Source organism: Urocampus carinirostris, chromosome 3, assembly GCF_059441175.1.
Source record: "Urocampus carinirostris isolate Australia breed hairy pipefish chromosome 3, RoL_Ucar_1.0, whole genome shotgun sequence".
Classification (NCBI taxonomy): Eukaryota; Metazoa; Chordata; class Actinopteri; order Syngnathiformes; family Syngnathidae; genus Urocampus; species Urocampus carinirostris.
In genome coordinates, this window is record NC_142351.1 from 65,774,223 (window position 1) to 65,790,124 (window position 15,902).

The following is a 15,902-nucleotide window of genomic DNA, read 5'->3' on the forward strand; positions in this document are numbered from 1 at the left end:
AAAGTACAGTATCTTTTTATTAATAAATCATAAAGTTCGTCAGAACATTAAACATATACATGTCAGAATCAAATAACTGTACAATAAACATAAAACCAGAGGCATATGTTGTAAAAAAACAAAACAAAAACAAAGGAAATAATAAAACTACTCATTTTCCTTTTTACCTGGCGTCTCTTGAAAAATGTATCTAATGATGTCTGGTTTGGCCGGCTTTTGACAATTTGCTGGAAAAGCGTGAGGCAGACATAATGAACCTTAGCCTGACTTGTCAACACTTTTTCCGAGTGATTCCTTTTCACAAATTCTGAGACTTAGTAGAATTTTCCCAAAATATATTTAATTTGGGCTGATTGAATGTTATCTACGTCTTCCTCCCCGCTATCTTGCCGCAACTCCTCCTCCTTGTCGTATCTGAACTGTGACATGGACACTGAGAGCATGCTGGGATAAATGCAGCCCATTTGTTTACTTTTATGAATCTCTGGGAGTGGCTAATGGTATCACGTACTGCAGTGTACTTTTGACTTCGTATCCTGAAAACGCCTCGGTAACTAGAGGCAATATTTTACCGTTCAGGTACTTCGTAACCTGAAACTTTCGTATGTAGAGACATTCGTAAGTTGAGGTATCACTGTACGCCACACCTGATTATTTGGCTCGGGTGTCCTTTGGTACTCACATTTTTACCGAAAGTGAGCTCCACCTAGTCCATGTTAGTGAGGGGCCTGGGCTGGATGTGTTTATCAGCTATGTTTGCTGCTATGAGAGCGAAAGATGGTCAGCTTTTCATTATAATCCACTGGAAGTTCCTGCACTACCGTAGTCCTGGTTCAGATGGAAAAATGAGAGTTTCATGAAACGAAAAGCACCAAGACGGTCCGTCTTACAAATGTTACATTTTCATTTTATCTGCTAGTGTTACTGCTTTTAGCCGAATAGTAACGGTCAAAATGCTTTTACCACTTTTTCTTTTCTCGATGATCCACTATTTGAGGAGAGTTTAACAGCCACACAATAGAACATCAAACAGACCATCGTAAGATAATAAACAAGAAATATTGCAAAATAAACATGACAATGCAGCAGCTTTTCTTCTCAGGCGAATGGCTGTGTTTCACAAAGTGAAGCAGCAAAATATTTTACTCAAGTTTTGGAACCCTACATAATTAATTCCAATTCTAATTCTAATACTGTAGTAAATGAATAATACATGTATTTACAATTACTTGAAACATGGCGGCGCCCTGCTCGGCGGCGGCCGGATTTGCTCCCGACAGTTTCTCACATTTTGGTCAAAAACCCCAATCTTCGACTCAGTCTATGAGGGCGAACAAAGACAACTCTAACTGCAGATTAATATACGATCGCAGTTTTTTGCTGGATATGCGAACATCCAGAAATCCAGCGCAAATTTCGACGACCACTCTGGAGTGTTTACTTAGCCTCGGAGTGCTACGTCAACAGAAGCCAGAGGCCTACAAAGCAGCGAGTAATAGTGGCAAGCGGAAGCGCTGTGACCGGGGAAGGAAACGAGGTTGTCGGGCCGGGCTAACGGCTCGGATGAAGGCTAAACCCTTCAAAACGCCTCTACCATCCATTTTCCTATCCAACGTCCGCTCCCTGGACAACAAACTGGACCATCTACAAGTGGAATTCTCATCGAACCGCGAGTTGACGAACTGTTGTGCTTTGATTCTGACGGAGACATGGCTAAACTCATCTATCCCGAATGACGCGGTTAGCATTGTGGGGCTAACTGCTTTCCGCGCTGATAGAAGCGGCGAGCTCACCGGCAAAAGCAAGGGCGGCGGTCTATGCATTTACACAAACAATAAATGGTGCAGAAATGCGAAGATAATCTCGAATCACTGCTCACGAGACATTGAACTTTTGACGGTGATCTGCAGACCGTTTTACTTACCGAGGGAGTTCAGCGCGACCATCATTACGGCCGTGTACGTGCCCCCCAGCGCTAATACGAAGGAGGCAATGGACATTCTCTACCGAACTGTGAGTGAACTGCAGCATGCTTATACTGAGTGCATTTTTATTGCGGCGGGGGACTTTAACCAGGCCAATATGAAAACAGTTCTCCCGCATTTCCATCAGCATGTAAACTTTGCTACAAGAGGTAGGAACACATTAGACCTGGCCTACACAAACATCAAAGGTGCATATAAAGCAGCCCCCCGCCCCCACCTAGGCTCATCAGATCACCTTTCTGTTATGCTAATTCCTGCATACAAGCCCCTGCTAACAAGAGAAAGACCAACAGTGAAGCAGGTGAGGGTGTGGTCTGAGGGGGCTATGGAGGCACTACAGGACTGCTTTGAGTGCACTGATTGGGACATGTTTAAATCGGCTGCCACTTACAACAACAAAATAAATATAGATGAGTACGCCATTTCTGTGTCAGCCTACATCAGTAAATGCGCAGAAGACGTCAGCAATAACAAAACTATATGCACCCGTGCCAATCAGAAGCCCTGGATGACTGCTGAAATACGCAATCAACTAAAAGTACGTAACCTTGCCTTTAGATCTGGTGACAAGGAGGCGCTGTTATCAGCGAGGGCTAACCTGAACCGTGCCATCAGACTAGCAAAGCGAACGTACAGTCAAAAGATTCAGGAACGTTTCCTCAGCACAACCAACACCAGGGATATGTGGAAAGGCATCCAGGCCATCACCAGTTACAAGCCAAACACCACCCCAGTGCAGAACACTAGCATGGACTTTCTGAATGACCTCAACAATTTCTTTGGTAGGTTCGAGGCACAAAACAGCACCCCTGCAGTGAAAGCGGCTCCAAATCAGGACGAAAGAGCACTCCACCTGGACTCATCTGACGTGAGGAAGACCCTGAGAAGGGTCAACACAAGGAAGGCTCCAGGCCCGGACAACATTCCGGGGCGGGTACTTAGGGAGTGCGCCGATCAGCTGGCTTGTGTACTAACAGACATTTTCAACACCTCGCTAGACCAAGCCAAAGTACCATCATGCTTCAAATTTGCCAACATCATCCCAGTGCCAAAGAAAACCCAGATCTTATCACTCAACGATTACCGGCCCGTTGCACTGACTCCTATCATAATGAAGTGCTTCGAGAGACTGGTTAAAGAGCACATCACCTCCAGTCTCCCCTCTTCATTCGACCCCTTTCAGTTTGCCTACAGGACAAACCGCTCCACCAGGGATGCCATCTCCTCTGCGCTTCACCTGAGCCTGACACACCTAGAGGAGAAGAACACCCATGTGCGGATGCTGTTCCTGGACTTCAGTTCAGCATTCAACACCATCATCCCACAACATCTGGTAGACAAAATGGGGCTTCTGGGTTTCAACACCCCCCTGCGGAACTGGCTGCTGGACTTCCTCTGTGACAGACCCCAATCTGTGCGGATAGGTCAGAACAGTTCAGATGTCATCTACCTCAGCACGGGCTCCCCCCAAGGCTGCGTCCTAAGCCCCTTGCTGTTCACCTTGATGACACACGACTGCGCCCCTAGGTCCGCCACAAACCACATCGTGAAGTATGCTGACGACACAACGGTGGTGGGCCTCATCAGGGACGACAACGACCTGGCCTACAGAGAGGAAGTGGAGCAGATGGTGGGCTGGTGCAAGGACAACAGCCTGGTCCTGAATGTTGACAAGACTAAAGAGATCATTGTCGACTTTAGGAAAAACCAGCCCAACCATGCCCCACTTTGCATCAACAACAAGGCTGTGGAGGTTGTCAGCAGTATCAAGTTCCTAGGGGTGCACATCACAAACAAACTCACCTGGTCCGTGAACACTGCATCTCTGGTTAAGAGGGCACAGCAGCGCCTGTACTTCCTGCGGAGGATGAGGAGAGCCCACCTGCCCCCACCATCCCTCATCACATTCTACAGGGGCACCATAGAGAGTATCCTGACCAGCTGTATCTCTGTGTGGTGTGGAGGCTGCAGCGCTACCGACTGGGGTAGTGTGAGGAGGGTAACGAGGACAGCGGAGAAAATAATCGGGACTACACTTCCCTCCATTCAGGACATTGGCCAGAAGCGCTGCTTATCCCATGCTAAGAACATTACCGGGGACCCCTCTCACCCCCATCATGGACTATTCACTCTGCTAGCCTCTGGGAAGAGGTACTGCAGTGTGCGGTGCAGGACCACCAGGCTCCGCAATAGTCTAGTCCCCCTGGCCATTAGACTGTTAAATGGTCAATCTAACATATAGTTAACTTAAATCTAAACGGCTGCTAATTTGACTTTTGCACTAGTGGCAGTTTTTTTATAGCTTGCCACTCCTTGCACATTTGATCTCTGCACTATTGTTACTTACAGTGTTATTACTTACAGTGTTATTGTTTACAATATAATGGTACTGTGTACCTGACTTGTTAACCTGACTGCCCATCCTGCACATCTGGTTAGCGTCTCTTCTTGCACTATCGGCACTATGGTAAATAACACAATACAGCTTTATTTATATCTGTACACTGAAGGACACTGAGGGAAACTGTGGGAGTCAGATCCATCGACATTTCGTTCTGTATACACGTGTACTAGAATGACAATAAAGTAGATCTGAATCTGAATCTGAATCTGAATTATCCCCACCAATAACTCACATGCCTGTTCTTTTATATACATGCCCACTCTTCACCCTTTAATGTTCTCATGGTGTTGTCTATTACATTCCCTTTAGAATACACTAATTGGGTGCACTGCTCAAAAAGGCACCTCGCACAATTTGTAAAAAATCCAAGACTTTTATGTGGGCCCTTAGGTCGTGAAAATACTGCATGCTCTTTTCTCGTAACTGCTATCGTCAGAATTTAGGATATAAAAAAAACATATTTTGAATGCTTCCAAGCTGCTCAAATGTATTCCTCGTAATTAGTTTTGACTTCTCAATGTGTGCTGATTAAAAGGCAAACTTTCAGGAGCTAATTAAGGTTTGACGTGTGCATTTTTTGTGCTGTGCAGTGCCGACGAAATTCTGCTGAAGCCGTCGGGAGCCCAACTCACAGTGGAGTTCCTGGAGGAGCATTCTTTCAGCGTTCCCGTCATGGTGTTGAGGCGAGACGGGCTTGGCATGACGCTGCCCCCGGCCTCATTCTTTGTCAGCGATGTGGAACACTACATTGGTAATTCACAATTAATCATTCAATTGGTCACATGTTTGAATTTGAAGTAGGTTTGAACAATTAACCGAAATCTAATGGGTATTGCAATGTGACAGTGCGATTGCGTGATCGCAAAACACTGTTTTTTTAAGTTTGATTTTTGAGTGATGGATTGTTGCATTGAAAATGAATTTAACAAGGACTCTGAGGAAAGTCAGAAGAACACAAAGAAATGCAGATCACCACTTGGTGCTCCATGGATTGTTATCACATCCGGGAATCAACTGAGGCGGCCTCAAAGGGAAATCTAAAGGTTAAGCTAAGAACTCTTAAGCCAACACAGCCAAACGTGGCTAGTCACCAACGCCAGATCTGTAATCGCGACTTCAGCACCGTAGACCTTGCTGAAGTCACAGTTATCCAATGCTAGCATGAAGATAGCAGCTGCTCTCTAAATTGCTTTCTTGCACTAAAAGGATAATCCCTCTAATTTGGTTGTAGTTTTTTATAAAGACCATTTATTTAACTGCAATTCTGTTTTCTCAGTCGGTACTTACGTCATCTCGAGGTAAGTTTGCATGTAACTATATTAAAGTTCTTCTTGAAAACAAAAGAAAGGAAAATTGAAATTGCATCGAAATTGCAAAACATGTCTGAAAGTTTGCATTTAGGTTTTTTCCCAAATTGTGCAGCCCTAATTTAATGGCAATTGTCAGTGGTAGTGAGTTCCTTGCGCTTCCAGGTTCGGACAAGGAAATCGATGTGATCGACGTGTCCCGGCAGTGCGATCTGAAGATGCGACTCGGGGACTTTGTTGAGTACTACAACAGCCCCAACAGAGATCGAATTCTCAACGTCATCAGCCTGGAGTTCTCAGAAACAAGGTTACAAAACTAATGAATGTTCAATCTAGACTTTGGGTTCATAGATGGAAGCAAAACCAGTTGGTCTGTCAATGGTAAATTTTTATTTTTTTCCAAAAGGCTTTCCAACCTAGTGGAGACGCCAAAGATCGTGAGGAAGCTGTCATGGGTAGAAAACCTTTGGCCCGAAGAGTCTGTGTTTGAGAGGCCCAATGTGCAGAAGTACTGCCTGATGGGAGTCAAAGACAGTTACACAGATTTTCACATAGACTTTGGAGGTACTTCCGTATGGTATCACGTTTTGCGGGTGAGGGCACAAATGACCACTTCACATTTGAATTATGTATTTGAAAATGATCTATTGGTAACAGCATTCTGTTTCTTATGTCCATTCAGGGGGAGAAAATATTTTACCTGATTTCCCCCACGCCGGCTAACCTCGCGCTTTTTGAGCGCTGGAATTCCTCATCCAATCAGAACGAGATGTTCTTTGGCGACCAGGTTGACATGTGCTACAAGTGTTCCCTCAAACAGGGAAACACTTTGTTCATTCCAACAGGTATGAGCCAATCATGCTAAACCAGGGGGGGAACATATGGCTCGCGAGCCATATATGGATCTTTTCATGACTACTTCTTGCGGTGAGAAAAAAAATAATGCAAATTAGGGCTACATGATTAACCAGTGTAATGTGATTGTGTTATCGTAAGACCCTTCCGTTTTTTTTTTTCAAGGATTTAGTTTGTTATTTGATTGATGGAGTTTATGGCCAACTAGAACGGCACTATACGGTACCGTATTTTCCGCACTATAAGGCGCACCGGGTTATAGGGCGCACCCCGAAAAAATAGTTTAGGGTCCTATTTTTGACATACATAAGACGCACCGGATTATAAGGCGCTACAATGGGAACGTGGACAAAACAGTCAGATAGTTCAGTCCAACTTCTTACCCCCTTAACATTCCCAAAGCTTGCAAAGACGCAAATACGTGTCGAGAACACGTGCGGATGCGGTGTCCGTACGGTGTCACTCAAATGCATCGTTCCATCATTCGGAAGGTTAAAGTCTTTGGATTCAAGAAATGATAACCATTCCTTAGTATCCATTTCTTTTTTGCTCGCAACTTTACTGTGCACATGACAATAAACACTTGGAATTGAGTTTAATTTAAAAATAGACACTCCATTCCATCCATTATCTGCACCGCTTATCACAGAAACATCGAGTTCAGTCTGAAACAAGATACAGGGACAATATAAAACCTGGAATAGCTCACCGAAGTCGTTGTGTTCATAATAATGTGCAGCCAATGTCTTCTTATATCCGTGAGGGTAGTAAATCCAGGAGAATACAATATTTACAAATACAGAATAGAAAAAAATGCTTTCTCTATGCCGTCAGCCACATGCTATACGCATTCATCTTTTTCGGCCAATTGCAGGCTTTGTTTTGCCGTTTAAGCCAATGGCAGCCTGTAAATGATAAAAAGGATCCGCCCCTTGATCTCCGAATAACTTTAGCCAATAGTGATCGATTCAAATTATGATTGACACATTGGTTAGCCAATGAAACGCCGGTAAATAAATCCCAGCATCCACCGCGTACTACTTGGCGTTCGGGGGAAAATCTAGTCGGCGGCTGCAAGTTAGTTGGAAAACTTTGCAATTTTAAAATTGATCCATAAATAAGGCGCACTGTATTATAAGGCGCATGGTCAGCTTTTGAAAAAATTAAAGGCTTTTAGGTGCGCCTTATAGTGCGGAAAATACGGTATATTAGAGCAAACGCGGTGATGCTTTCTCTTGCAACATTCTTTTTCTCCTCACGCGCTATTTGGGTTAATTGGTTTATGGATTAATTCACAAGTTTATGTGTAGTCGATTGAATGATAAACATGGTTTTGTCTCTTATCCCAGTGGTGTTTCTCTTTCAATCTACAGTGAACTTTTACCCATGAGTGTAACCATTCGATCACTAAAATCTTTAAAACTCTTTTTCCTTAATAAACAACAAAATACGCTTAAATATGATGAAAAAAAGCTAGATAAGAAAAGAAGAAACTAACAAAATTGTGAACAACCCAGCGTCGGAAATGCCTCACTGCCTTGAAATATTTCCGCCCATTTAATTCCTAGCACTGCCTTGGAGGTCGGGTCTAGGTGAAACCGGGCCAAATAGGTTTTCAACAAGTAAATATGTGATTAAAAACATTCCACTGTTCTTAAGTATGTTTTTAATCTGCTACACAAAACATGATCTTAATAGACATTACGAATTAAACTATAAATAAAGTGAAAAAGTATAAATGAATCCATAAATTGCATAGGCTTTGCTTACAGTAAATGGTATTATTTGACCACTAGATGTTGCTATACAGTGTAGTGCAACCAAAAACTAGTGCAAGGAAAAATATAAACTAAGGAGACTCAAAGTGACCAAAATGTACAATTTTACCTCCCATTTTCTTTCCCAGCCATTTTTTTAAGTCAAGTCAAGTCATCTTTATTTGTATAGCCCTAAATCACGAAGAGTCTCAAAGGGCTTCACAGATTATTACACTATATTACACAGACTATTTTTCAGCCGACGAGAAGAGTAGGTTATTCATATGCTATGGAGTAGAAGTGAGTTTTAAGTTTAGATTTAAACATTTCCACTGAGGTTGCAGATCGGATCTCAGGCATTATTATTGTTATTTCATAAATTGTATCAAATGTCAAACAGCGAAAAACAATGCGTTAAAAAATAAGCTTTTGTCTAGAGAGAGTTAAGCGGTTTTGTTGTAATTTTTCCTAAAATGTATTGTATGGCTCTCCCTCAAACAAGATCGAAATATTTTGCTTTCATGGCTCTTTGTGCTTCCTACTTGTTCTCGTTTGCCTGCGTCCTAGACGCATCATTTTTCCTGGGGACGCATTGGGTCAAATCTACGAAGATTTACCGCACTCCAAACTTTTCGTCAGGCAGATCCGCCATCCCCCATTGTAGTTTTGGTCTTGCGCCGATCTCGGCAAACGACATCTCGTTGCTTTGAGATGACGTCATTGTTGTGGCAGTTGTCGAGTGAAAGAGAAGTATGCCTCCGAAAAAATTGTTGGTACTGGGTGCAAATCAACACAAAATTGGTAATTTCTTCAGTGTCGGTAATAAGTCGAAAGATAATGCAGAAAGTGATAACAACGGCAATAATTCCGGCACGAAAAAACGGCGGAGAAATTCTTCAGAAGACCGCGAAGGCAAGGAAAACACGTGTTTTGAAGCGAACGATTCAACAAAAGAAAATAAACAAAAGAATACTACTTCACGTATTTTAGCATATCCCTGTGGGTTCTGATTCCCATTATCCACTATAAATGAGAGATTGCAGTACTTTGTGAATCAATGCACCTGTATTGTGTTTTTTCCCCTCCAGGGTGGATTCATGCTGTTTTAACACCGGTCGACTGTTTGGCTTTCGGGGGAAACTTTTTGCATAGTCTTAATATTGACATGCAGCTTCGGTGAGTGTTGTTTAACTATTCACGTCATGCACAAACACTGCTCGTCATCAAAAAATGAAGACAAACGGGTGAAACATAAAATGTCGAACTGTTATGATTATAACAAGCATTTATTCCTGTTTGTACTCAAGGGCATATGAAATAGAGAAGCGCTTAAGCACGGCAGAGTTATTCAAGTTTCCAAACTTTGAAACGGTGTGCTGGTACGTGGGGAAGCACCTTCTTGATACCTTCAGAGGTAATATTTGTACATCTCGGCACATCTTCGTTTTTATCTTTTAAAGGGATAATTAAAAATTCTGCAATCTTGTTTACTTCAGGTTTGAGAGAAAATCGCCGACACCCGGCCACGTATTTGGTACATGGGGCAAAAGCACTCAATAATGCCTTCCGGACTTGGACCAAGAAAGAGGTAATGTTATATTGTGTATGAATGCTTCACTTACAAGAAAACATTTTTTCTTGGTTTGCACCAATTCAAAATTAGGACTTGTCTTTATTGCAGTGATAGCAATTAGTGAACATTGTTAACAAAAAGATTAGGGGTGGTACTTAAGGGTAAATCAGATATTTAAAAAAAACTTTAAAAGAAGAAAATAGGATAAAAATGTTTACAATTTAGTGCTCCGAGACTGGCTTAAGTTTTAAGTGGATCAGAACAATAGCATGCAATGACATTTGCAGCATCATATCATTCTTGTGGGCTTGTTTAGGGCTGTGTTGTTCCTTTAGAAGATACTTTCTCTAAGCCTGTTAGTCTTGGTTTTAAGGGATCTTTGTCATCAGGTGAAAGAGATGGCTGCTGGCCAGGGTGAGAAATAAAAGTACTTAATGTTGCCAATGTCCTCCAGACTTGGCAGAGCAGCGCATGATTTTCTGGCCCGTGTTGATGACTCTTTGTATCAACCTGGGTATTTGTCTGCCTCGAGTTTAAAAATTTTGGGGCATCTGTAATAAGACAAACCCTTTTAAAATGAACCAACATTTCCACTCATCTAATCTGCTTCATCGATGGTCTAATAGATTCAGCCTTATGCCGAAATAACAAACACAATTTTCCTTTATTTATTTAAGAGAAATAGTTATTTGCTACCAAAACATTTTGATTACTTTGTATGTATTGTGGAATGTTTGTAATGAAACAAGATTTGAAATGTAAAGGCTTTTTTGAATAAAAAAATCAGGTTCTGCAATAGTGCAGACTTACTAAATGATAGGGAAGCAGGGATCAGTTTGTTAGTTGCGTACAGTGCACCCCTGATATTCTTGTCCAACTTTTGTATTAGTTTTAGGTCCTTATTTTCACTCTACATCTTTGGTTGGTCATTATTATAATGTAGACATTTCAAACTAAGCATTATTGGCTATAAATATTGTTTAACTATTGTTACAGAAGCATTGTCCCTGAGTGCCAAAACGTAATAATAGTTATCTATTGTTTTTTTTTAACTATTTTCTTTTTTTCCCCCAAATATTTTATTTATATTTTGCATTTTCGAACAAACAGACAGGCTCAGACATGTACAGAAAAAAACAGCTGTTCCATACTATAGTGCTCACATGAAATGCCATACAGGCTACAATAGATCCTCTTTGAGCAGAAGATGGGGTACACATTTGTTCAGTCCACCTTACCTTTGTCCAGGTAGGAAATAAGACTCCCAGATTGTCTGAAATTTCCTGGCCAGTCCTCAGAAATCTTTCTATGTGAATGACTGACAGCATGTCAGCCACCCAAATCTGAAATGAAGTGAAAATAGGTGACTTCCACTCTGCCAGGATCAATCTTTTGGCAACAGTCATTCCCAGCATCAGTGAGTGCTGTGCAGCTACAGGAAAGCTGCTGTGAACATCCGGTAATGGCTATATCCGCTTCTGGTTGTACGGCTTTGTCATAGGCTTTGCGCATCCCTGTCATTAGTATCAAGCTTTTGGGACAGTTAGTGGTATGTAAAATAAGTGTGACAAATTACCACTAGAAAGCAGGAGTGGCTTTGATCATATTTTTGTCAATTAGTGCCTAGTTTCACTCTTGTATCCACCATACTACACAGTATGGCAGTGTTGGGCACTGGCCGATATGCAAAGTACGAGGGGTTGTGATAAAAGGGTACGGACTGTTAACGCTTCAAAGCTTCTGTCTAAAAAAAGATGACGAAGCGCCATCGTAATCTTCGGGACTAAGAGGCATGACGATTTGTGCTTCACTCCGATTGCTATGACGACTCGCATAATGTGATCACGTCACTGGAAACATTGGGGGCTGAAAAGTTCTTGAAAGTGCATGCATTGTTCATGCATTAGGTCGGTGCTTTTGTAATAAAAGGTTATTTTGTGAGCAATGTGCTCCTGTGTTTGTTTATTATTGTAATTTTGTAGATATAAAGAATATATATTAAAAAAAAACACTGAAGTGAAAGGTTTGCTTTAAATGCACCCTTTCACAAAAAGCCATTTTTTGGTAAGTTCTTGGAAGCGAATACTGTATTATTAAAAATCTTAGCAATGTTCAACGATTATTTACTCAACAATGGTAAAAGCTAGTGTGATCCCTCGTCTTTTAGTGTCTTACTATCTCTAAATAGCTACAGAACTACATTTTTGAAGGCCTTCAAAAATTAACTGGCACTGGCACTTCTGATTTGAGAGAAACATCTGGCACTGAAAGTTGATATTGGTTTTTAATCCTAATTAAACATAACGCATTCTTATTTCGTCTTGTACATTTATTGTACCATCAAGATAGCGCATTTTAATTTCTTTGTGCATTTGACATGTTACAATGTCAATAAATTGTATCATATATGCTAAGATAGCCATGAAACAAGCGTTAATGAGTGTACCATGTTCTCTACAGGCTCTCGGCAATCATGAAGTGGAAATCCCTGAAACCATCAATACTCAGATGCTGGTAAAAGATCTTGCTAAGGAAATCCGTCTGGTTGAGGTAACTGAACAAACAGCTCATTGTATGCAGAATGTATTGTCGCAACATCAATATTTGAGTGCTTTTTGTAATTGTTCTCTTCATAGGACATTTTCCAACAAAACATCGGACGCAGCGGCCCTCAATTTCCAGGCTCACCTCTTTCAAAAGCTTCTTTTGGCACTTCTCAGAATTCCGGGCGCCCTCCTGGGAAAAAAAAAGGCCTCAAACCCAAGGATGTCATTGTTGGGCTCGGGCAACCAGCATTTAAGAAGAAAAACCTAAAAAGTCTCCTCAAGACTGAAGCGGGTGAGCTGGACTTGCTCGAGATCCACACCAAGCATACACTGAAAAAAATCCAACCTGGCAAGTCCAGAAGCAAGAATAAGGTACGCACGGAGGGGAAAGTAGTGTTTTCAAACTGAAAACATGAACTATAAGTTATTGTGTCTATTCAGTTGGAGCTGCCTTTGGAGGATTTTGAAGGAAAATTCAACAAAAGCAAGCTGAAACTTGTGCTGACAAACGGGAAAATACATGGGTAACCAGACTTGATCATAGACTTTTGCTTTCAATAAAAGCTGAGTTTCCAACTCTTCTGCTGGCTTCTAGCAAAAAATCCAGGAGCAACGGCGCAGGAGCGGCTGCCAACTACCGGCATCTTGGCCCAGAGGGGTCCAGTCTCTCAGACCTGGAATCGGAGGACGAGCTCCAAATCGATGAGACTCCTCCTCGGCGACGCAAGTTCGCTGGCTCCAGCAAAAAGAAGAAATTCAGCGGTAAACACCCTCCTTTTAATGTCATCGGAAAAATGTGTGTGTGTACATATTATATATATATAATATATATGTGTGTGTGTGTATTAAACTTTTTTTAACAAATAAAAAACGAAAAAGTGGGTGTGCAAAATTATTCAGCACCTTTACTTTCAGTACTGCAAACTCTGTCCAGAGGATCTGTGAATGATTAAATGTTTATCTAAATGACTAACAATGATAAATGGAATACACCTGTGTTTAATCAAGTCTTTGTATGAATGCACCTGCACTGTCATAGTCTCAGATGTCTGTTTAAAGCGCAGAGAGCGTCATGAAGAACGAGCAAAACACCAGGCAGGTCTGAGATACTGTTGTGGAGAAGTTAAAGGTGGATTTGGATACGAAAAGATTTCCCAAGCTTCAAACATCCCAAGGAGCACTGTGCAAGCAATAATATTGAAATGGAAGGAGTATCAGACCACTGCAAATCTACCAAGATCGGGATGTCCCCCTAAACTTTCAGCTCATACAATGAGAACTGATCAGAGATGCAGCCAAGCGGCCCATGATCACTCTGCATGAACTGCAGAGGTTTACAGCTGAGGTGGGAGAATCTGTCCATAGGACAACAATCAGTCGTATACTGCACAAATCTGGAAGTGAATGGAAGAGTGGCAAAAAGGAAGCCATTTCTTTACAAACTACCTGGGAGACACATCAAACATATGGAAGAAGGTGCTCTGGTCAGATAAGACCAAAATCTAAATTTTTGGCAATAATGCCAGGCGTTATGTTTGGCGTAACAGCAGCACAGCTCGTCACCCTCAACACACCATCCCCACGGTCAAACGTGGTAGTGGTAGCATCATGGTTTGGGCCTGCTTTTCTTCAACAAGGAGAGGAAAGATGGTTAAAATTGATGGGAAGGTGGATGGAGCCAAATACAAGACCATTCTGGCAGAAAACCTGATGGAGTCCATTAATTACCTGAGACTGGGACGGAGATTTGTCTTCCAACAAGACAATGATCCAAAACATAAAGCAAAAGCTACGATGGAATAATTCACAAAAAACATATCAAGGTGTTAGAATGGCCAAGTCAAAGTCCAGACCTCAATCCAATTTAGAATCTCTGGAAAGAACTGAAAGCTGTTGTTCAAACGCTTTCAATCCTCACTGACCTCGAGCTGTATAGTAAGGAGGAATGGGCAAAAATATCAGTTTCTCGATGTGCAAAACTGAGAGAGACACGTACCCCAAGGGACTTGCAGATGTGGCTGAATAATTTTGCACACCCACTTTTTCATTTTTTATTTGTTAAAAAAAGTTTAAAATATCCAATAAAGTGTGTTCCACTTCATGATTGTGTCCCACTTATTGTTGATGCTTCACAAGAAATTAGTTTTATATCTTGATGTTCGAAGTCTGAAATGTGGCAAAAGGTCACAAAGTTCAAGGGGGGCCAAGTAGTTTCCAAAGCCACTGTGTGTGTGTGTGTGTGTGTGTGTGTGTATACACACACACACATATATATATATATATATATATATATATGTGTATATATGTATATGTGTATATATGTATATACCGTATTTTCCGCATTATAGGGCGCACCCCCAAAAAATAGTTTTTGGTCCTATATCTTCCATAGATAAGGCGCACCGTATTATAAGGCGCTACAATGGGAACGTCGACAAAACAGTCAGATGATTCAGTCCAACTGATTACCCCCTTAACATTCCCAAAGCTTGCAAAGAAGCAAATACGTGTCGTGGACACGTGCGGATGCGGTGTCCGTACGATGTCACTCAAATGCATCATTTCAAATATCATTCGGAAGGTTAAAGTCTTGGGATTCAAGAAATGCCAAACATTTCTTAGTTTCTATTTTCTTTTTCGCTCGCAACTTTACTGTGCATATGACAATAAACACTTGGAATTGAGTTTAATTCACTCAACTCATCACAGCAACATCAAGATCGTTCTAAAACAAGATACCGGGAAAATATAAAGCCGCATAGCTCACCTAAGTTCTCACGTTCAATAATGATACGCAATCATGGTCTTCTTACAACCGTGAGTGAAGTAAATCCAGGAGAGTAAATTATTTGCAAATACAGACTAATAAAACATGTTTCTTTATGGTGTACTTTAGCAAGCTTGCTACGCCATTGCTAAACTCGGCCAATTGCAGGGTTTGTTTTGGCCATCTAGCCAATCCGAGGCTCCGAATAACTTCAGCCAATAGTGATCGATTCAAATGATGATTGACACATTGGTTAGCCAATGAAACGCCGGTAAATGAATCCCAGCATACACCGCGGACTACTCCACGTTCGGGGGAAAATCTAGTCGGCGGCGGCAAGTTAGTTGCAAGACTTTGCGAATTAATTTTGTTCCATGAATAAGGCGCACTGTATTATAAGGCGCATGGTCAGCTTTTGAAAAAAATTAAGACTTTTAGGTGCGCCTTATAGTGCGGAAAATACGGTGTAAATAAATATGTATATATATATATATATATATATATATATATATATATATATATATATATATATATACATACATATGTATATATGTATGTGTATATGTATATATGTATGTGTATATATGTATGTGTATGTGTATATGTATATGCATATATGTATGTGTATATGTATGTGTGTATGTATATATGTATGTGTGTATGTATATATGTATGTGTATATGTATGTATGTATGTGTATATATGTAT

At 41.2% G+C, this 15,902-nt stretch overlaps 1 protein-coding gene across 2 annotated transcripts in view; it reads left to right on the plus strand.

Annotated features, from left to right (window-relative positions):
* The window catches only part of phf8 (PHD finger protein 8), a 56,258-nt gene that overhangs the window by 7,566 nt on the left and 32,790 nt on the right, over positions 1-15,902 (plus strand). For both annotated transcript variants that reach the window (XM_088333038.1, XM_088333037.1), the window contains exons 5-15: positions 4,980-5,140; positions 5,862-6,003; positions 6,103-6,289; positions 6,379-6,541; positions 9,397-9,484; positions 9,616-9,722; positions 9,805-9,896; positions 12,342-12,431; positions 12,518-12,799; positions 12,869-12,951; positions 13,023-13,189. In XM_088333038.1, coding sequence (XP_088189164.1) covers positions 4,980-5,140; positions 5,862-6,003; positions 6,103-6,289; positions 6,379-6,541; positions 9,397-9,484; positions 9,616-9,722; positions 9,805-9,896; positions 12,342-12,431; positions 12,518-12,799; positions 12,869-12,951; positions 13,023-13,189 — 1,562 coding nt within the window. The remainder of the gene's footprint in view (positions 1-4,979; positions 5,141-5,861; positions 6,004-6,102; positions 6,290-6,378; positions 6,542-9,396; positions 9,485-9,615; positions 9,723-9,804; positions 9,897-12,341; positions 12,432-12,517; positions 12,800-12,868; positions 12,952-13,022; positions 13,190-15,902) is intronic.